At 48.7% G+C, this 22,284-nt stretch overlaps 7 protein-coding genes across 7 annotated transcripts; 3 read left to right on the top strand and 4 right to left on the bottom strand.

Annotated features, from left to right (window-relative positions):
• Positions 1-199: 199 nt before the first annotated feature.
• On the bottom strand, positions 200-2,266 carry GIQ15_04920 (uncharacterized protein; the record flags this gene model as incomplete). Its single annotated transcript, XM_033552337.1, has 1 exon — positions 200-2,266. The coding sequence occupies one exon, from the start codon at positions 2,264-2,266 to the stop codon at positions 200-202; it is 2,067 nt and encodes a 688-aa protein (XP_033406067.1).
• A 5,409-nt stretch (positions 2,267-7,675) lies between these two features.
• Positions 7,676-9,693, top strand: GIQ15_04919 (triacylglycerol lipase; the record flags this gene model as incomplete). Its single annotated transcript, XM_033552336.1, has 3 exons — positions 7,676-8,143; positions 8,244-8,588; positions 8,647-9,693. 3 exons carry the CDS (start codon positions 7,676-7,678, stop codon positions 9,691-9,693), a joined length of 1,860 nt encoding a protein of 619 aa, XP_033406066.1.
• A 294-nt stretch (positions 9,694-9,987) lies between these two features.
• Positions 9,988-12,763, bottom strand: GIQ15_04918 (nucleolar complex protein 14; the record flags this gene model as incomplete). Its single annotated transcript, XM_033552335.1, has 2 exons — positions 9,988-12,420; positions 12,482-12,763. 2 exons carry the CDS (start codon positions 12,761-12,763, stop codon positions 9,988-9,990), a joined length of 2,715 nt encoding a protein of 904 aa, XP_033406065.1.
• Positions 12,764-13,028: 265 nt separating this feature from the next.
• Positions 13,029-14,488, top strand: GIQ15_04917 (uncharacterized protein; the record flags this gene model as incomplete). The annotated part of the gene is made up of 5 exons (XM_033552334.1): positions 13,029-13,071; positions 13,129-13,248; positions 13,303-13,363; positions 13,430-13,566; positions 13,638-14,488. 5 exons carry the CDS (start codon positions 13,029-13,031, stop codon positions 14,486-14,488), a joined length of 1,212 nt encoding a protein of 403 aa, XP_033406064.1.
• A 470-nt stretch (positions 14,489-14,958) lies between these two features.
• Positions 14,959-17,598, bottom strand: GIQ15_04916 (pentatricopeptide repeat protein; the record flags this gene model as incomplete). The annotated part of the gene is made up of 1 exon (XM_033552333.1): positions 14,959-17,598. The coding sequence occupies one exon, from the start codon at positions 17,596-17,598 to the stop codon at positions 14,959-14,961; it is 2,640 nt and encodes an 879-aa protein (XP_033406063.1).
• Positions 17,599-17,899: 301 nt separating this feature from the next.
• On the top strand, positions 17,900-20,362 carry GIQ15_04915 (origin recognition complex subunit; the record flags this gene model as incomplete). Its single annotated transcript, XM_033552332.1, has 8 exons — positions 17,900-17,950; positions 18,006-18,221; positions 18,277-18,350; positions 18,409-18,643; positions 18,695-18,834; positions 18,888-19,161; positions 19,216-19,337; positions 19,393-20,362. The coding sequence occupies 8 exons, from the start codon at positions 17,900-17,902 to the stop codon at positions 20,360-20,362; spliced, it is 2,082 nt and encodes a 693-aa protein (XP_033406062.1).
• Positions 20,363-20,721: 359 nt separating this feature from the next.
• On the bottom strand, positions 20,722-21,625 carry GIQ15_04914 (uncharacterized protein; the record flags this gene model as incomplete). The annotated part of the gene is made up of 3 exons (XM_033552331.1): positions 20,722-21,075; positions 21,164-21,441; positions 21,511-21,625. 3 exons carry the CDS (start codon positions 21,623-21,625, stop codon positions 20,722-20,724), a joined length of 747 nt encoding a protein of 248 aa, XP_033406061.1.
• Positions 21,626-22,284: the final 659 nt, after the last annotated feature.

Below are 22,284 nucleotides of genomic sequence, written 5' to 3'. Positions count from 1 at the left end.
AACCTCTTCCCTACTATATACGGAGCCTTCTCCTACAATCTACAGGAGACTAGGTGCTTAGGACTTGCAATAGAGAGGTGTCAAGATAGACTATGTTCAATTCTAAATGGCCATGATTATCACATATATACAAGCCAAAGGCTGATAACACATGGTAGATCGAAGAAGGGTTGAAGCACTCGCTGAAGAAAATGCCCATCTAGTTATGGGACTTGTTCACCTTGCACTCGGCCGTGGCGAACTTCGAAGGGTCGGCCTCCGAGGTGGCAGTGAGAGTAACCTTGGCATTGCCCTGGGCAGACTGATCAGCACCAACGGCAACAGAGACGGTGACAGTCTTGCCAAACTCGGCGGTAGCAAGGGCGTTTGGCACCTCGACTCTCCAGCCGCGGCCTTCAACGCTGGCCTTGAGGCGGTAGACATCGGACTTGAGGTAGGCGGTGACGTCCTGAGGATGCTTGACCTTGCCGGCAGCCGGGTTGTAGGTGCCAGTGTTGTGGAGGGTGAAGGAGCAGGTCACGCCCTTGTCGGTTGGCTTGCTGAAGCTGCTGGAAGAGACCTTTCCAACCTTGTCAAGGGTGACCCCACGCTTGTGTGGGTCCTTGCCGCCGAGGGAACGGACGGCAATGGTGTAGGAAAGGACTCCCTTGTCATCGCGGTGGGGGTCAACGATGTAGAACTGGAGCTTGTTGGCCTTGTCGATGTACTCGTACTGACTTCCGGAGCGGGTACCAGCATGGAACAGGGCGTCGGCCAACTGGCGGTAGTCGCCAATGGAGATCATGGCAGGGGTGCCGTCTGGTCGGTGGAAGTCGACCTGCTTGATGTCCTGGGGGTTGGCGTCGATGGTCCATTGGTAGTTGGAGAAGGCCTTGTCCCTGGTCTTGCTGAGCATGACACCGGCGTCGGGGCAGAAGGAATCGGTGCCCATGCGGTCGATGACTTCAACGTTGTAGTTGTTGTAGCCGTTGCCATCGCAGTAAGGGTCGGTCTTGATATCACATTTAGGAGCGTTATCGGCATTCATGGCAACACGGATACCGATCAGGTCTCCCTTTCCTGGGGAAATGACACGGGCAGTGATACGGGCGACAGCGAGACCGGAGCTGGCCAATGCTTCGCGGGACAAGCTAAGAGCGCTCTCCTGGGTGGTTAATCCGAGTCTCAGTTTGTCATGGAGAGTGTGCTGCGATCCCATGGAACCACCCTGGAGTGGGGGAACTTGCCAGCGGGTGTGTGGGCCTCCTGGTCCGTTGAAAGAACCCCGAGACATCATGGACCATGGGCCAGTGAAAGAACGGCGGAGGGGCTTGCCGTAGGGGTTGTTGTAGTTATCTCCGACATTAAGGAGATGGCTGAGCTCGTGGGCAAAGGTACCCATTCCAGAGCTCTCAGCCTGGGTGGACGAACCGTCACCAGCATTTGGCCAGATGGCAGATGCAGAGGCCCAAGAAGTCCATTCGACATATCGGGTGTTGGCATAGTTGGGCAGAGTCATGTTACCAGTTCCGTTACCTGGTGGAGGGCCAAACGCAGCGGTGACATCTTCCTTGTTCTGGAACATGATCTCGCCGAATTCCTGCCACGTCGAGGATTCGTCCTGGCCAGCAGACAGGATAAAAACAAGCTCGTAGGTCTTGGCCTTGTCTTCACCAATGTCCTTGCGCCAGGCGCCGAGAGCGTCGTCACGAATTTCATAGTAGCAGGTTTCTCCAATTGGGCACGCACCCTTGTTCATCTCCTCGCCAATACCGTACTGATAAGACTTCTTGGGCATCTTGTAAACACCAAAGGTGGTCAGGTCGACACCGAAACGGCCGTTCGAGTCTTCCATCCAGTACTCGTGAAGGGTGTGGCCGCGATTGAGCTTTCCAGGCTTGTTAAGGAAATCACGGTAGAACGTAGGCACGGCGTCTCGTGTGACATTGGGCGAGCCCTTTTGCGGGTTCTTGAAGACATCGGTCTCCGGAGCCATTGTAATGGTGAATGGCTTATCAGGATAGTCGACGTTCACGAGGGCAATGTTGAAGTTGCGCATGGAGCCCTTTCGCGATGGGTCATTCCACTTCGTCCCTGGAGGAGCCTTGAAGTCGGCCCAGGTCATATTGTCGGGATTGACCCAATTCTGAGGGTCGAGCACCGCGAAGGGGTCTTTGTGGCCATGTCTAGACTCGCTGTTGGACGGCAGACCGTTTGGTGCAGCAAGTGCAGGCTGGATAAGCAAGACACTGCTCAGAGCAGCCGCAGCAGTGCTAACGAACAACATACTGACTGATCGGTAATGGCAATTGTATGAACCACCGCCTGATCACTGCAACAGGAGGGAGGGAAAAATCGATCCAGGAGGACGGGAAGCGGGATTTCGTTGTCCTTTATACCGTCCCGGTGGCCGGATCGACCCCGCATACAATGGAAGCCTTCTCCAAGCTTCCAGGCTCGTATGGCTTCCTTTGTACGGAGTATCCTTGTTTTTTTGTCTGTACTGCTAGCAACGGTCTCCAGGGCCAAACTCGCATTTTGACAGCTAAAATGCCATTTAATCCATGACGAAATTAAATGATCGGCCGGACCAACCTCAATAGGCAAGTGCCAAGTCAATTGTCGCAGGGTTCCAGAATTCTATTGCGATGGCAAAGTCGCTCCTATCGTTGCACTAAGGCCGGCAGAGCTTTATAAGAGGCCCGGGATGCCCTGCGAGCACGCACCAAGAGCTGGGATTCAAGCTTCTTTTGATATTAAATGCCATGATTGATGCATCTCGCTTCGAGATATGCCAAAGCCGGGCCCTGTTAAGCATCAGCTAAGCTCTTCTCTTGGACGGGATGCTTACTCCGTTTCGCACCGCAACCCCCCGCTTTACAGAGGTTCTAATTGTCCGTAGCCGTGTAACTTCGCTGCAGGAACTATAGAACTGCCTGCCTGTGCCACCGTAACAGTCGCCGTTCGTGTCTCGTCCTGTTGCAACAAGGAATATAAAGCAGAGCAAGCAGAAGATGCAATTGATGTCGCTCCTCTCGCACGATAACTTGTATAACTTCTCCCAAGGTTGTTGATAGAAGAGAAAAACCCGGGGAAAGGGACGCCAAGACGCGAAGACCTCGGCAAAGACCGGACCTCGTATTATGTAATATTCTTGTCCGGAAGAGGAAGGTTCCTGGATGATCGGCAACCTCCCCTCGTGACCTTGTATTATATAAGCACTGACCGTTTAGGCATGACTTCTTGCTTCTTGATTCTCTTTCACCTCCAATCAACCTCACGACATGCAGGAGTGGAAGTGCGTCCACGCGAAGGGAGACGGGTGAGGCCTGGTAGACGACGCTCAGCTGTGCTACCATGGCCTGCCGTACTCATTACAACTCCAGGATACCCCGTTATACCAGTTGTATACTATACAGATACACGCTGACACTTCCGCGTTACCTCTCCGGCTTCAGTGGAACAGACGGGAGAATTGAGATATACACCTCTCCTCGGCCTCAAATTCCTCGCCACTGGTGAGTGCGGGAACCTCTTGTTGACCCGACACGACAGATGATACCTATGCTAGCTCAATAGGCTCTCCGGTGCGACCTGCCCGCGGCTCAATAACAGCTACTGATAAGGGGAGATGACGCCAGTTGCAAGTCACGCTGATAAAAGGTGACAGCGAACCACTTATACTCCGACTTAATTGCGGGAGGCACACCATTCTATGCAGAATACTCTGACCTTATTGATGGGTCCGCCGCCTCATACGTCATATCACTATACGTTATTCTTCATATCATATTCAATTGATCATATCTATACTATCTAAAATGGTACCGGCACAGGCTCTTTGCCCTCTTTCGAGTACTATTGGCTGGAAGAGGCGTTACACGTGGTATCCTATCTCGCGTACGAACATGTCGAACATGCTGCATCTGCCGTGTCAAAACCCTATCGAAAATGCCAATGAGGTCGAAATGAGTGTGACCTTTGCATAGTCATAGTACTCTGCACTACACGCTGTCGTTACGCAACCTGCCGCCGCCTTTTAGCTCCTAGAACACTGTACATGCAGAACTCACGCGAAAGCTCTGGCTCGACTACCACAAATCCAAGTTTCAACCTTCCTAGAAAATTCTAATGTCGCTAACTACTTATTCGGTACTACGGGTTATCGCCTATCACGGTTCATAAATTAACTCGATGAGTCTCTGCGATAGTTGTCGATAGCTGTTTTACCGGATTTGAGAAGGTAGAAATGCGCCTCGGAGTACTCAAGGCGGAATTACACCATTAAATCAGCCGTCTCGCACATCACGGGGGTCGAGCGAAGGCGACAAATTCTTGGCGTGCTACCGCTCTAGTTACTGACTCGCAGGCAGGCTCTAGAATCCTTCGTCTCCCATTGACTTTGGACTTTCTCATATTTTAAGCCACAGCTCCCTGAAAACCACTAATCATGGCGAATAGGCGATGGTTCGAGCTTCGTTAATCATTTAGGGTCGCTACACAACTCTTGAATTAACCATTCGATATTCCATAGGCCAATGAAGACTCACGATGTCTACGAATGTATACATATTTGTATGTATGTCCAGATGCCACGAGTTTGGCAAATCCCGACGAGAGGCAGCCTTTCGCTAGGAGCGACAACTCGGTAAGGAATAGGCGGTCAGAACAGATGAGCCTGGAAGAAGAATAGGGTACTTTTCGTGCTTGATGGTGGTCTTTCGGCGATTTATTCTTTAAGTTATTCGGTCGGAGTCAAAAACGTATGACTGCGACGTCTGCAGCAAATCATCCGATCCACCTTGGTGACTGGAAATTTGAAGGAATAGCGGCACTACATATAATGATCCTACGTGAACTTCTAGCGCCATCTACGGAGTACAGAAGATGAGATCTCATGATGCACTTCGTGATTTGACTGTGGCAGTTTGTGTTAGCGGCTGGGCGATCGTGGTTGCAGCTAAACGTGGAACTTCTGAAACTAATCACGACATGCTGGGCGCTAGCAACTCACCTCTTACATATTCGCTTATTAGGCCAGTATAAGTGGCCCGATCACTGCCTTTACTCTTCCATTGATCCGGGGCTCGCCGTTCTCTCAACTCGGGCATTCCGCCTTGGCCCGTCTTCCGCTTTCGAAAGCTGAAATTATTTTCTCAAAATGTCTCGGGTACTTTCTAGACATTCACCCTAGCATCGCAGGATCTTCCGTTCAACAGTGGGACCAGTTATCACAGTCGATAAACGAACAGTTGAACGTGACTCAATCTCACACTGGACGCCCCGTTTTAGGCCCAGAGTGAACCCTTGGAGTAAAAATGAAGGACAACAGAAGAGCTATGGCAAGACATCCTATGACAAAAGTGGCCTGCAGCGGAGGCCCAAGGCACGGGGCTGTGGACATGCAACCTAACCCTGGCTAGATGTTGGATTGTTAGACGACGGAGAACACTCCATATTTATAGTCTGTCGACATAAGTGTGTTTTGTCCGATCGTGAGCCGGCTGGTTAAATGTTGGGATAACACATAGCTGAAGACGGTTAAAAGGCAGTTGGCAAACTCTGCGGCCCGTCGGGAGTACTCTGTACTTCCGCCCAGGCCGAGGGCTCACCAACACAAAACTGTGCCATGGCGGAAGGGCGTGAGCTGTGAGTAGACCGATCTAGCATCCATCATGCCTTTGGCCTAGCTGGGCCTAAGCTGGAGCTTTTGGCAAAGTCAGGGGTGTTAAGCTTTTCTCTCTCGTCGCTGTTGGATGACCCCGGGGCCCAGCAGACCAGGGATCATGTTCCCCTCTTAGATCAACTACGCCACAGGCTTGTCTTGACACACGAGAGCGAACAAGGGAGAGCGCTCGACGATCCGGTCTTCTTCTCCGTTCACCCTCCGATATGGTGGGACAGCCTCAACAACATAAGCCTACAGCAGGGGTACGTGGACTAATGATCCAGGGTGAAGCTATGAATAGCCTTTCCCTGCATACTTACGTAGGCTTATTTCAGGGAGCGAGACTAGTCGCTACGGAAGCATGTGAAGTGACTATCCAGAGCCTCAGTGACTTTACATGCAATCAACTCAAACCGTTGAACCTAGGGATGGTTCCATACTCCGCATAGAATATTGTCTAGGAAGCGCTGAATGGCTGCCTTATAGGTCAGCATGAGGCGTCGGGAGCGGCCTACTGTCGCTAGAAAATATTAGCCGCCATGGATAGCGTTTCGCGGGGGAGTTCGATTCTGGCCCTGGCGTTTCATTGGGCCGATAGCAAAGCGAGAAACGAAGACGAAGGATCGTCGTCGAAGAGATAACAACGCAGGGAGAGGCAAAAGTGAACTATTCCCTCAGGGTACGGGAGCAGTCGAGATGGGACCGAGTGTCTACCGTCATGTACTCCTTACCCCGTGTGTGCTCCGTGAATCTAGGATACTCGGTTGCACGACAAAGAGGTTAAGCCGCGTCACTAACTTACTCACCTGTTGCTTCATCAGTCTGACTACTGGCGGCATGAGAAACCATACTCCGCACCCCGGGGAGAGGCAGCGTCACCACAGCCCCCTACGCGGCTTTCTATATATTATGCATGCGAAGCCACCCTTAGTCACGAGCGGCAGCCAATGGAAGGATCCCCAACCCATGGTCATGAAGCTCGATCCAGCCCGGCCCGACTACTCAAGCTTTTCGCTAAAGTTCGCTCGACATGGGTTAAGCTTGATTCATCTCATCGCAGCTCTCGCTGTGATGGGCCCCATATTCACGTACACACTCCCTGGAGGCTAATTTTTCCGCAGCACGATGGTTTGACTTGACTCTCAGACGGGCCTTCAGCCAGTTACATGGGTGCAATCGACCCAGGTGGCACCGCGGCTGCTTACGCCGGCCCCCTAAATGAACCCCAACCCAACGAATAGTCCAGGCTAGCTCGAAGTTAGAGTTGGCTGTGAAAAGCCCGATTGAAAACTCCGTGTCTCCTTGCAGCACACTCTCCAGTTGGGCGGACTGTTGCACGGATGGTTGTCCTTAGCACGCTTTCATTTCCATTGTGGCCGGTCCACGTCACCTAAGCCGCGATTTGCCCTTGCGGCAGTTAGCCTGAGGCTGGCCGTTCTCTCTAGATCTAACCACTTTTTGGTTTCATCTGCCGTTTCTAATTTGGGGCGTTTGCAGCCTAAAATATAAGCATACACACGATGCAGGCTTAATAAATCCCCCCGATTGCCCCGGCAGAGGCTCCGTCTTAGGGCTCTCTCTCTCTCTCTCTCTTCTCTTCCCTCTCTCTCATTATTTGCCCTTTCTACCATCGTTGATAGAGTGGATTGGTTAGAACTGATCAACGACTCCTATTCGTTTTGTTTACTCCGTACTCTCGTTCAAGCGCAGCGCATCTCCGACACATACAAAGGAGCTTGGAATATCGAACTGACACTCGTTTACAAGCTTGCCATTTCTAATCATTTAGAAGAATGTCATCTCATCGCATGGCCATTCAATCAGCTAATTTGATGAATGCTGCATGACAAAGACGTTATCGTGCCTCCGAGATTTCATATTATCATAGTCAGCTTCATGCAGCTTCGATCTACTTGTCGCGCGCGAGTTCTCCATTGACGGACTCCTGAGTTGATAATCCAGCAACTGCGAAACACTGACTCAGCACAACGGCTGATCGCCCAAGAGTGACTACGACAACTTCACAAGATGGCTTCCCACACAAGTATATTACCGCCTACCACCCCTATTCTCCCTCGCCCTGACTCTCCGGATTCATCAATATTCGCCCCTTCTCCCACTCCCTCAACCAACCTGGTCCCTCTCAGCAAGTTCCCAATGGACAAGTCCGAGCCAGAAATCCAGCCAAGTCCGAGCCGATCCAGGAAAAGGCTTATTATCATAATTATCGGCGTTATGGCGGTATTGATAACCACCCTCATAGTGACGCTTGTGCTGGTATTGGATCGCAGGGGTTCGGCAAAGCCTACGCACGGTCATGGTAATGCTCATGGCCCTGTTGTCGAACTTGACTATGCGAAATATATGGGTACTCCAGGGGGCCATGATGTTACAAGTTGGCTTGGAATTCGCTATGCTGCGCCGCCAGTAGGACAGTTGCGATTTGCTGCTCCGCAGGACCCCAAGAAGGAAGCAGGAATTCAGCGGGCAAACGATGTAAGTGTATATACACTGCGCAGCATAATTGACACTGTCGTACTTTGTCGCGTACATATATATGGGTGTATGAATGAGATATCTAATCCTCTTCTTATAGCGCGGACCACATTGCATTTCTACCGGCACCAAAAGTGGCCCTAGGACGTCTGAGGATTGTTTGCGCCTGAATGTTTTTGCGCCAACAAGCGCGGGCCCCGATTCGAAGCTACCTGTGTTCTTCTTTATTCTGGGAGGCGGGTTCAACCTAAACAGTGATCCGTTCCTCAACGGTACTGGCCTAATAACAGCCTCAGAGCAAAATATGGTAGTCGTCACTTTTACCTACCGTGTGTCGTTGTATGGATTTTTGCCAGGGGAGGAGATACAAAAAGGCGGCAGTTTAAACAATGGGCTGAAGGACCAGCTGAAGGCGCTGCAATGGGTCCAAAAATATATTTCAAAGGTGAGTTAACCCCCCAATTCTGAGCCGAAATTGGAAATGTCTAATTCGTTCTTTTTAGTTCGGCGGTGATCCAGACCACGTAGTGATAGGAGGCCACAGCGCTGGCGCGGCATCAGTGGCACATCTTTTGACAGCCTATGGTGGCCGCGACGATGGCCTGTTCCATGGAGCCATAGCTGGATCGCCTTCGTTTGGAACGACTCTCACCAACAAGCAATCCCAGTATCTCTATGACGGACTAGTGAAACGAACGGGATGCGACTCCCACCACGACTCTCTAGCCTGTCTTCGAAAACTTGATGTCAACAAACTCCAGGCTCAAAACATCGGGATTGGACTACCTGACTCTAGCGGACCACCCCTCTTTTCCTATAGCCCCGTTATAGATGGCGACCTTATCCAGGATTCGTTCTACAACCTGTTCAATAAAGGTAAAATAATCGATGTTCCAACGATATTCGGCAGTGATGCAAACGAAGGATCAATTTTTGCCCCTCGCAACACCTCAACTCAACAGGATGGTGACCGTTGGCTTTCGCGACAATTTCCTGCCCTGAAACCAACTCATTTTGAGAAAATTCACTCGCTTTACCCGAATCCAGACACACAGTTCCGAGGTGCCGGTGCTCACTGGACACAGTTGAGCGAAATCTACGGAGAAATGCGCTACATATGCCCTGCAATGTACATATCCAGAACCATGGGCAAAGATTCCAAAAGCAGCTCCTGGAATTACGAATACAACGTCCAAGACCCCCGCTTCGCTTCCAATGGCTACGGAGCCTCCCATACGATTGAACTAAATGCCATATTTGGTCCCTCATACCTTGGTCGGAAGCCAGCAACTACATACCTCAGGCCCGCGAATAGTCCCATCGTTCCTGTCGTGCAGGGCTACTGGACAAGTTTCATCCGGTCGTTTGACCCAAATAAATACCGAACAACTGACAGTCCCAAGTGGCAAACGAGTTCACCAGACGGCTCGTCGGGAGGTGTAAACAGACTGTACTTCCAGACGAATGCGACGAGGATGATAGTCGAAAACGAACACCTGAAGAATAGATGTGATTATTTGGAAAGCATTGGGCCGGCACTTAGTCAATGAGCGAGCGTATCATGTGTTTTTCTTTGAAGCGATACCCCTGTTTTCTTTTCTTTTTCTTTTCTTTTCTTTTTTTATTTGATAGACATGTGTAATACTGCATAGCGTAGACTCGGTGTTTGTCATATTGTAAATAGTTTGATCAAGCGTGTATAATTACTGAGAATTTTGATTGCATACTCGTAACCTAGGATTGGCAAATAATAACCTGGGTTCGCGGAATATCTTTTTCGTTTCTTAATGTTGGTAGCTAACGATATACAAAAAACATAATCAGCCTGTTCTATAAGGTATCCCTTATTTCCGCGATTGTTTCCTTGCCTTCTTCTCCTTCTCATACAGTTTTGACTCCCGGCCCTCTTCTCCCTGTATCTCCGCAATAAGACGACGATATTTCTTCTCATACTCCGCATCCTTCTCTTTCTTTTCACGCAAGCTTTCACGAGCAATAAAGTTAGAATCCTTGCGTAATTCGCGCATAGCGCCCTTCCTTTCGCGTTTATGCTCAGCCTTAAGTTTACTAAGCTCGGCACGCTCGCGATCAGGGTCGTAGTATCGGTCTGGGTTGAAGGACTCCTCAAATTTGGGAATGCTTGATTTGATTGCTAATGGGCGATGGTTGTGTAGGAGTAGTGGTCTTCTGGCATTTTTGGCGTTTGCGACAAGGGTCTTGAGCGTTTTAAGAGATTGGCGGATATGGACTGATAGTGCAGAAGGGAGGGTACCCTTTGGACACGATTCAGCCAAGTGCTGTAGAACTGCGTGAGTCGGACCAAAGATCTCAGGGACAGACAGCTTGGTGCCCCATAGCTCGACGGCATTATCAACAAGGGAAACAAGCAAGCTTATAAGGGATAATTTGAGATTCTCAGCATCGGCATGTTCTAGATCTGCAGATGTTGTGAAAATGTCCCAAAAGCGGAGTTTCTGAAGGTCTTTAGGGGTGCGTTTACCCAATTCTAATCGAATGGATTCCTCCGGATGTCGAATTGGAAAAAAGCCAGGATTGGTTTTGCTTTCCTTTGGTCCGAGGAGGGAAAGGGAATTTAGCACGAAGTTCATGAACTCAGGAACATATCGTTTAGCAAATGTTTGGTATTGGAGGCATAGACTAGCAATGTATGCTCCAGTGGCAATATCCCTAAGAGAATTGACAGGACCTTGACCTAGGTAGCGGCCCATGGTGAGAATAGATGGAGTGACGACAGCGTGGAAATGATCAGAAGTAGGAAATATTGTTGCAACCCCGGTGAGCAAAATGAGGTCTCCAGGTAGTAATTCCAGGGGCCTATTCTCAGCAATATCACGGAGGCGTGACCTGAATCTAGTAGCAACTTCCTCTGGATAAGTTTTGGATAGGGAGTGAATATGTCGTAGTAAGCTTTCTAGAATCGTAAAGGACGGTCTGGTCGGCTGGTTCGCAAGATATACTGTGTGGTCCACGAGAATTTTCGAAAACTCTCCTAGCTTTGCCTTGTTATCGGGGTGGAGTCTGGGGTGATGTAGAGCTCTTATCCTTTGAACAACCACCGGCGAGTTCTCAACGTCGACGTCTTTCAAAATTTGTAGAAACTGGTCATGAGTTTCGGGGCAAGGATAAGTGTATGCCAAAGAGGGATCTTCCTGTGCCTTTGATATACCCCCACTGGCTGCCGACGGTTTGTCTTTGGGGAGCTCGAGGCCTCCAATGAATTCGGTGTCATCCGCATCGTCCTCCTCCTCTTCAGACTCAATATCGCTCTCAGCAACAGAAACATCAGCAGCTGAATCGGTCTCAATAAGGTCATCATCGAGTATGAAGTCATCCTCATCCTCAACGCCAAACAAACCCGTGTCAGTATCGGTGTGGGCAAGTCCAAATGGTTTGGCATCGTCCGGCTCAGAGTATTCCTGCAACTCCTCCTCGGCCGCATCGTCTACCTGCTCCTCGTCACTTTCCTCTTCTCCCCTCATGCGCCTCAGTCTTTCATTCTCTAACTCTTGCAGTCGTTTTGCTTCCTCCTCGATTTTCTCTTCCTCTGTCTTAGTTCTTTCCGAAGGCTTGGAGCGCTTGTCAAATGCCATCTGTCTTAGCCGTTGATCATACTCGCGATCTGCCGCATCTCTATCCTTTCCATCAAGTAGGGCCGCACGGTCAGGGTTCATTTGAGGCGGTGCTGGAACCGGTGCTGGCGCAGGTTTGGGTTCCGCCGCTTTCGTTCCCCTCATCATAGCAAATACATCGGGTAGACCTTGATCCAAGACAGCACGAAGCTCATTATCATCTTCCTTGGATTTTTGGCGTTCATATTTGTACTGTTTCGATTTTGCAATAACCTCCTTCATGACTTCATTCTTGGTCTTCTTCCGCTCGGGCTGATCCTCCTCATCTTCATCCTCGTCTGCCATCCCGTCCATGTCATCAACTTCCTCCGCCATCCGCTTTCTCTTTCTGCCCTTTTCAAAGTCACTTTCGTCTTCCGTGACGCTAAGCTCCTCGTTGAAGTCGTCCTTTCTCGTGTCCAGATCGAAGAGCGATTGTCCCATGTGGGTGAGTTGCATTTCGCCTTCATCGTCATCCTCAAGGTTGAATAGTCCTTCCTTTTTAGCCCGCTTTTGGCTTTCTCTTGCATAGCGTTCGGCAGCTCGTTGCTCAGGTGTCATGGACGGATCATTTTCACCAAACCGGCGATCAAGGAGGCCGCCGACCTTATTCCGGCTTTGAAGCTCTTTAAGTAGGGTTTCTTTTCTCTATTATATCTCGCGATTAGCTCCATTGGAAAAGAAATAATTCTAGGTGTATATAAATTACCCTCTCTTCGCCTAGCCCCCTCGTAACGCCGGGTCGATGGGCCGAGCTTTTCTCTGGTCTTGCGGTCGTGACGGCAAATTTAGACGGCCGAACAGGAGCCCTGATCTCGAAAGGATTGAATTGTTCTCGTATCGCTTGGAGGGCAGCATTTCGTTTTATGCGATTCTCGGTCGCAGCGCCAGATTTTGAATTTTTCTGCTTCTGCTTCTTGGACTGCTGCGGGCCAACGACGCCCTTCTCGCGCAGGGACGCCTTTAACTGCTTCAGCTGCGAGGGCGCCATGGCGAATTGTCCGTCGCAGGGGTCCCTGTTGGCAGTGAAAAGACGCGGTCGTGAGCTGCGTTGTTGAATAGGCGAGAGAAAGTTGAAATATTTGAGAAAGTGAAATTTGGTAATCGATAAGCTTGCTCACCGCCTTGGGGAGATTCTGCCACTTTCTTTACTTCAACTTTTGAACTTCGCGCAAGGAAGAAGAAGAGAAACAGACAACAGACAGCAAAGAAACCATGGAGTTTTCGTCTGCTCCGAAGATGAATATACGGACGTGATGGCTTCGCATAGTAATGACCGGATTCTATGGCTTTGCCTTGGTATGGCCCTCAAAGACCGAAATAGAGAGAGTCCTTATCTAACTTGTTTCCCCCTAGGTGTCACCCTCTTCTTTGCTGCGCGAGGTATCGCTGCTGAGCTCTATCGGGTAAAGGATCTTACTGAGATCAGGAAGCTTGAGAAGGAGGAGCCAGTGATCGGCCAAGCAACCGAGGATGGTATGTCGTTCAGCTTCGTGACCTGCAAACCCCAGAGCTAACGACACTCCCCAGCCTTGAGACTAGAGACGCTCCAGAGACTCTCGGGGAGCTCTAGTTTTGACCTCCGCGCCGCGTTAGTACAAAGCGTACCCAAATATCTTGCTTACTGTATCTAAGCTGATACCTTATATTACTTTAGGGCACTGAGAATCGTGTCGGAGAGATCAACCAAGGGTTCAACGAAGGAATTACTCCTTGATGACCTTGCCAGTGAAGACCCGGAGCGGCGACGCAAAGCTTTGAATGCACTGAGCTTTCTTATATCGAGTACAGCGTGTAATTTGCACCTCATACCTAATTCATGGATTATCTTCAAGGCCCTGAGCTAACGGTTTTTCTCGCTCCAGTGGGCCGCTCAACTGTATCTACAAGATTAAGAGATGGACCCACGTTTAGCGCCCTCGTCGATTGTCTATGCAACTTCCTCAGTGAACACACCGAAAAAACTAGTGACATAGTTTCACCCATCTACCCGCAGACCAGACCCCCCGGTGAGAACAAGGCTTTGAAAACGCTCAGCTCAATGTTACCAGGGAACATACTACTCGCATTGGAAGCAGGAATTGTCAGCCGATGGTTGACAAACTACCCCTTCCCATGCGCAGTACGGGATAAATCTAAGAAGCGGAGTATTGTCTTCATGATGAAGACGTGGTGGGCTGATGACCCGGCCATGGGATCTATAATAAACACCATATCGTCTGATCAAGAGGGACTAAACCATCTTAGGAAATATGGGTTGATGGGAAGCAGAATGGAAGAGCATACTGCGGATATATTTGGCAACGAGACGCACGAGTTTAGAACTAATGAATGGTATTACAGAGGAGGTCCCTGGCAAGTTTATGACTCAAACTCAGACTCTGGCTCGGATATGGACAGCGATGTCTGGATGGTCGACGGGGAGGAAACCGCAGGGGTTTCGCCCTGGCTCGGTAACCGCCCACAAGAAAACACTGCAGAAGAGCAGGCACTTCGAAGGCGCCGCAGAGAAGCCATGGTCTTTAGTGAGAGCAGTCGCCCACTGGTAGCAGATAACATATTCCACCCAGTGAACCAGTCTAGCTCGTCAGGCGAGGACTGGGAGGTAGGGGAGAGGAGACCCTCTTGGGCAAATCAGGAACCCGATGAGGCCGCAGAGCAAGCCGAACCAGAATCTGAAACATCCCGAAGTCCATGGTTATTATGGCCCTTCTAATCTTTCCTCTAACGCCCCTTGTTTATCTTCCTAGTGCTTGGGTCTTTAAGGACATTTTAACTTAGCCAGCGGTAGCGTTCCCAACTTCATATGCTCTATTATTCATCATGGCCAAAGAAGTGGTCTTGCTTATATGTCGATTGACATATATAGTAGTCCTAGGATATGAATAAATATCTATATTAAGAGCTTCTCATAGTTATCAATTATAATTGTGCCAACTCGCCTTTTCTCCCTCGGCCCTTGGTGTAATGGGTGTGATTTCTACGTGAGTATGCCGCATTATTTATAGCCACTCATAAAGGCAAACGTAGAAGTATAACAACAGTCTCCTCAATTATATCGTACATATCCCCGTATATATTACAATGCATGCTAACTACAAATATATATTTTCTTTCAAAAAGCCCAACTTAACGCCAGAACATATCAAAGGGCGCCTGGTATCAGCGAAGAGAGAAGGGAGACTTTTATACATCGTAGGAAGGTGGTTCGCCGAGATAAAGGTCGCCTACACCCATCTCATTAGCCGCGGTTTGTATGCCAGCTTCGATTTTGGCTGGATTCCTCGGCATGCTTCGTAAAACAACTCGCAGAAGGTCACACAAAAGGTCTACCTCAAACTCCATGTGGAATTCTTGGTCCATATCATCAAGATATATCCCCTCCTTGGCGGCTTGTAGAGTCTTCTGTTCACGCAACCTGTGAAGTAGTTTGCTGACATATTGCAGATTTTCTTTCGCGCGGGGAGTGGAAGCGATTCGTCTATGACGTCGTTTAGGTAGCGTTGCTTCGTCGCCAATAGGAATCAAGCGTACTACTAGAAAAACGAGGATCCTAGCAGTATCTGCATCTGGGAAAAACCCGAATGTCTTCTTTAATGCTCGTAAAGCGACTAGAGTTCCCTGGGGGTCGAGTGAAAGACAGAAACATCTTATGATATGATCATAGAGATCTTTTGAGAATGCATCCTGTGTGTCTTTTTGGAGATGTGAGGGTAGGTTTGAATACCAGCGGTCCATCTCTGAGTAGAGCGCACGGGCAGAAGGGAATTGTGCATTGAAGTTTGAGCGTGTTCTGTCGTACTGGATTTTCCCACAATCCCAAAGGCAGGCGAATGTTTCGAGATCCGGTCTAATGGTAGACATCGTATTCTTGTATCCTGACCAAACTCCGGCAATGTTCTGTTTCCGTAGCTCTCTATAAAGAAGATGATTCGCGAAAAACGTATTGGGTCGTAACTGAGCTTTGTCGAGACATTCCACTAGGTAATTAATCATGGCGTCATTATCTCGTCGGGTATAATGGAGAAGGAGGATCGAAAACGTCTCTATATTTCCAGCAGGAACAATCCGTTCCATATATGCTGGGATAGGGCCCTCGGGCTGGGCGTCCTGGAGAGAGGGGCTTCCGGGTTGGTTGCCCCAAACACGATCGACTCGTTTTTGAATCATTGACCACCCGAGTCCTTCTGCCTTTTGTCTCGCAGCGCTGCTCCCTTCGCGAAGCCACGCTCCTACGAGACCATTAAGATGTTTTGCGTCTGGCTGAACTCCCCTCTCATACATCAACTCAACCACCTTCGCTGCTGCATCAACTTCACGCATGCCGATCAGCTTTTTTATCCAACTGGCGTAAAAGAATTTGTTTTGGAATTTCCGAGGTAGGATTGTTAGCGACGCAAGGGACACTTTGTTCACATCCGCTTCGTTAATGCTATCGGAATGAAGCTTCCCGACAAGCCCCAGGGAAGCCTTATAAAGAGCATCCGACTCGGCAGGAGAATTCTGACCCGTTAACATCATGTCTTTAAAAACAGCAAGGGCTAGATTGATTTTGCCGGATTTGAGCAAGCCGACGCTAACTTCGTCATAGTCAGCCATTGTGATATCGGCCCCCAAAGTTGTTTTAAGATGTAGATATAGCGTCCATGCTCGGGCATCATTTTCGAGACCATCGCCCTCAGCCCAGCAGTTGATAACTGGGATAAGTATTCGAGCATTGTGAGAAGGATCCAGGGAAAGATATATGATTGCGGCATCTTGGGCGTTCTTCGGCTTAGAATTGGCTACAAACAACCGCACACCTAGGTTCCAGTATTGTTTCTTCTCGTCCGCAGTGTATTGGCTCAGGTCCGGTTCACGTTCTCTCCACAACGTGAGGGCCTTTTCCTCGAGTCCGTCCCGGCGCAGCGCATCTATATAATCAACCCATTGGCCCGCCTCTAAAATGCGCCCGGTTGCAAGTATATCTTCGGCCAAAATTGCAAGGTGTCGTGGGGGTATCTTCTCGGACGGCTCTGAGATAGGACGCTGGGATTCCCATAGCATGGCTATTGACTCCTCTGGGGCGATGTCGAGGAAAAAGGGTAGAGCTTCTTTACATCGGCGATAGGATTTCCAAGCATATTGCTTTTCTGCAAGAGTCGGGGTGCCTGCCAAAGTCTTCAAGGCCTTGTTAAATCTCATAACGTAGGCGTGGTGACTTTCTGGGACCTTTAGTTCGACCTCGTAGGGTTCTTTTTCCGGCTCGACAGCTTCAGGAGCTTCAGGCGCCTCCTCAGCCTCCTGAGGCTCTTCTAAACCCGACAAACCCTTGCTCGGGTTCCATAGTTCTTCCTCCTCTGCTTCCAGCTTGTCCAATTCCATTTGCAGAACCTGGTCAAGCTCTGCGTCTAGCTTTTTTTGCATAATCTCATCCCTCTCATCCTCTTGTTTCCAGTTATGTTCGGCTGCATATTTCCTGACAGCTTCCAATGCCCTTTTCCTATCCTCTTCGGACAGACTTCTCATAAACTCGCTATCCGGGGCGAAAAATCCATCCTTGACCAACTTCAACTCATCCTCTAGCTTTTTTATCCGTTCCTTCACTTTATTCTGCTCCGCTCGCTCTATCGACTCCAAGTCCACCTCAAAATTATCTTTGCTATTGGTAATCGACTGTTCGATGTTGCGAACAATTATTTTCTGGTTTCCGTCGCCGGAATATAGCTTTGGCGTGGTAGAGAACGGTCGAGGGAGGACGGCGAACGATGGAGAGCGACGAGGGAGGCATGTTTTGTGCAAGCCATGCTGATGCCACCGAGCTCCCTGTAGAGTCAACCGGCGCATGAATGTGGCAGATGGTGGTCAGCTCATCGAGATCCTAGAGAATAAAACGCAAGCACTTCGAGATTGAGTATCAAAAGATTTGAAGTCTGATAGCAGCAAAAACTGATAAAGTCGTTCTTAGGGGCTTGGCACATGACCTGTCCCTTTATTTTGCCTGAACGCGACAACGCGAGCATCACGAATGATTATTGAGAATTCACCACCATACGAGATAATTGGGATAATTGAGATAATTGAGAAGATCAGGGTGTATGATCGTGTCTCCCTTGCCTGCATGATTTGAATTTGCACAGTTTTTGCCATGCAGTCTGGACACGAAGCCCAGAGTAGTCTTGTCGGATTGGAGCATCAGGTTCGATCACTGCTTTTCAGCTATTCGGATATACCTAGGTCTAATCGTTTAATAGGGGGCATATATTTATAAACCCGCGAGAAAGACCGGCGGCGCCAATGGAGTCTCAAACAAGAGACGCAAAGTTGGCCATGCATCAAGCAACGGGAGATCTGGAAGCGACATCTCCCCATTCGTTCCGCTTTTGAATGGACATGAAGCCGAAGAGTCTGTCAAATTACGATATGACCTATTCCAGGAACTCTGGTCGGATCAAGAGCGTAAAATCCAGGTTTGTAAGATTGACATGCGGAGTAAACCTGTTGCAAATCTAACTCGTGGTATAGAACATTCTCCGCGAGGTTGACTCGGAAGTTCTCAGAAATGTTGCAACATTTATTGAAGACTCTTCGATAGAAACGTATGAACCATTCTTTATGATAGGTGTCTTTGATAGCAAGCTGTTGACCGTCCCATAGTTACAATGGTCGAATTCCTACTGGCATGATCTCAGTGGGATCAAACATATCAGCAACCGGCGGACTGTTAGAGCAGCTCCAAATGAAGCTGCACGCTGGCGGAAATGCATGTTTGGTTTCCCTGGACTCTGGGGACACTTCTAATATCAAAAACGCCCTGAAAACGATCATCAAATCCGCCATAACTAGCATTGAGGATATCGAACGATATCGTGATTATATAACTTCCCGAACGGTAACACCCCATTCTTGCTCTTATAAAATAACTAGACTAAGTTATTTTAAGGGACCGAAACTACTGCCATATGACCTTGACCTCCTACTGTCATGCGTACGAAAAAATGGCGTCAAGAAGGTTGTCATAGCCTTCAAGGACAGTGAGGCATTTGATAGCGGTGTTCTGACGGACCTCATTACCCTACTCTGGTGAGACTTTACTTTCATGAGAATCCTACAAGGGGTTTGCTAATAAATTAAAGGTCGTGGTTGGATCGCATACCTTTTGTGTTCCTGTTCGGCGTAGCAACCTCCGTCACATATTTAGAGTCGAGACTGCCACGATCTACAGTTAAATTGTTGCAAGGCCGTCTTTTCGATTTCCACGACTTTGGAGACTCGGTAGACCGCATCTTTATATCCCTCCAAAACCAAGATGACAGAGGACTATGGGTGGGACATGGTGTGAGCCAGGTCCTAATGGACAAATCAGGGGATTGCTTTCAAAGCCCCGAGAAATTCAGCAATTTTTTCAAGGTATTTCTATTCCCAAACACAGGCATCTAGGACGATTGCTAACATAAATCAAAGTATACATACATGGCTCACTTCTTTGCAAACCCACTCTCTGTACTGCTTGCGGGGGAAGATAGGTTGAAGGAACTTCAACCTGAATTATGCGAAGCAATTCGAAATACACCTTCATTTCGGAAGTTAGTAACCCCTAAGTTAAGCGTCACCCTGTGAGCGTGTAACTAACCAACTTAGACGTGTGCAACACCTCTTAGATATCAAAGATCACAAAACCGCAAAGGGGATGATGAACAACGATGCCTTCCTCACCAAAGAAATATTCTCTGGGATTGCAGTAGCTCAGCAAGCGATGCGAGAAGCCATGAACTGCGTTGAGTGGCTGGTAACAGTGTCGCGAAATATAAAGTCATTGAAACCGGCGAACCACCCAGAGTGCATTACACTGGCACTTAATGGGGAACTTCTTGAGTCGAAAATCTTAGTTGATACTCTTGAGGCTGCTAAGAAGCTGAACTCGGATGATCTTGATGTTGCGTTTGGAGCGATGCTGACGCCTTCCGTCGAGTCGGATGGGATACTCGACGAGATCCGAGAGTTGATACGCCAAAAGAAAAGAGACGCACCCTTACGATCCCAGCATGATGCACAGCTTATGAAACACAACACTACCATCGTTGGCCAAAGGGTGAAGCTGACAAAAGGAAAAGCCAAACTGTCCGATGAAGATTTAAAATACAGTGACCTAGTTGACCGTCTGTTTAATTCATTACAGGACTGCCTTACGGAGAAGCTGGCTACACCTACAAATCTCTTACTACACGAATGTCTGATATACGATTCAAAATCACCTGTTCGATATTCCTTTACCCCGAGATGTCGACATACAGTCGAGCGAGCGCTGTCCACCCCTTTTGACTATCTGGGGTCTAAGGAAAACGACGAAGTAGGGCCCTTATCGGCATGCCAGCCACCAATTTCAATTCTCTACCAGCTATATCTTGAATCTGGCGCGGTAGTCAATGTTTACGATCTATGGCGAGCATTCTACATGATTGTTGGCGGAGAGGATGGGGACAAGTGCGACGAACGTGTGGCGTTTTCAATATTTTACCAGTCGCTTGCAGAGTTGAAGATGATGGGGATGACAAGAACTAGTAGGAAAAAGACTGATCACCTAGCAAAGTCTGCATGGATGGGATTGTAATGAGGACTCGGATCCTGTGTCTAAATATCCACAGGAAGATATGACAATTTTGGTAGGTAGGATGGGGGTTTCATTTCTCATGGTAACTGGAATAGCAAACTGGGAGCATGTATATTAATAGAATTTAATCGAAACAGCGTCAGGATAAGAGAACCTATTTGCTGGACTATTCAAGACTGGCCCAATTCTCGTTCTTTGAAGCGTTCGCGAATAGTCGTAATTCGTAATGATGTACAATACAGAGTAACTTCCAAAAGAGATCTTTTCTACCAGAATAAACAAGGGCGTAAATGTAGTCAAATAAAAAGACATAGGGGGGGAATAATAATCTAAAAAGAAAAGAGAAACAAACTTCTCATTTACTTCTTCCCCTTCTTTTTCTTTTTGCCCCCACCGCTCACAGAGCCGGCCGTAGAGCCCGTGGTAGAGCTGGCCGCGTCCACAAGAACAGTATCCTCGTCGCTACCAATTTGAGTGTTTTCAGTTGTAGAGCCAGCCTTGATCTTTGAGCCTTCAGTTGTGTCGGTTTTTTCTTCTTCTAGCTCTTTCATAAAGCCTTCTTGTATGCTTGCCCTTTTGCGGTTCCACCACTCCTTTTCTTCCGTGACGGTGTCTTGAAGAGCATTAATGTCGGTCCGTGCCATATTGTTTAAAAACATCTCGTTTGCAGACTGGAAAATGACTTGACCCCAGCCTGGAACAAAAGCGTTTGCCTAAAGTTGCAGATTCGGGTTAGCCTTTGATACTGAGGAAGCTTGTACTTCTTGGAGAGAAACGCATCGAATCTAGACATGTACGTACCTCTGAAGCAACATCTCTAAATTCATCTTCCATTTCCTTTTCTGCCCGTGAAAATTGCTGCCACAGGTCGTCGCCTACATTCCCCTTCTGTAGTAAAGCAGCTAAAGCAGCTTTTTTCGTTCTTAGCTCAAGAAGACGCTTGATATCTTCTGCCGCACGACGTAGCAGGGCTGCTTTCAATACGGTCTCGGGAACCTTCTTGTCTAGATGGAGGATAGAGAGGTATATATCGCGCTGGAGATGTGATGGAAACCATGGCTTTAGGGAAGTGGCTTTTTCTGTAATATGTAAGAGTAAACATTAGTATTGATTCCACGCATGAAAGGAAAGGGAGCTCTCTAACGTACGGGTTTTGCGTTTGCGGTAGAGCGAGGAGAATGTTGCGAGTGAGCCGACAAGCACAGCTAGATATGCGAGCGGGATGGTAAGACTGAGCCAGTCTACGTTGAGCCAGCTCATCATCTTGAAAGGTGTATATATATATCGGATCTGTGTTGAATAGAGGAGTTAGGCCGGGATCGAGGAATCGTGGCTCCCTGCGCGCAAAGCTCACACTTCCAGTGCGGCTGTGGGGAGAGTCGAGTAGTGTGTAATTATCGAGGCAGTGAATCGAACGAAAACAAAAGACAGCCAAAGTCCGCGTAGACAGCAATTGATCGGTCTCGAAGGTGCGGAGCGGCGGTTGTTGCTCGTTGCTCTCTGCTCTGCGCTGAGATGCGGGAAGCTGGAGATGCCACCTAGCCCAAATATTGTGTGGCGTCACATGTCCACTCGCTCTCTACAAAATATCCGCACAAGGGGCCAGTTCTCCAGCACCACAGCTACATGTAGAACACCGTTTGAACTAGCAGAAGACGAGAATAAACCTATATCAGGGGACTTTATGAACTGTTTACAAATTATCTTGACCCGCTGGGATTTATTCCCTGCCAATTTCCTCTTGGAATACCGTCACCGACCGCACCATAAAACAGATACCCTCCCTTGGAAGAACGTAAATGTCCCAGGCAAAATACAATCACGCAGGGTTGCGAAAGAAACAGCAAAGGCGAAGGGGAAAGGAGTGGAAAGGCGGAAAGGTAGAGGAGAATGAAATATAATCGAACGCCGACAAACTCGCT

The sequence above is a fragment of the Arthroderma uncinatum genome (genome assembly GCF_011692745.1).
Source record: "Arthroderma uncinatum strain CBS 119779 chromosome Unknown scaffold3, whole genome shotgun sequence".
NCBI lineage: Eukaryota > Fungi > Ascomycota > Eurotiomycetes > Onygenales > Arthrodermataceae > Arthroderma > Arthroderma uncinatum.
Note: the sequence above shows the minus strand (reverse complement) of the source record. Positions and strands in the feature narration are given on the sequence as shown.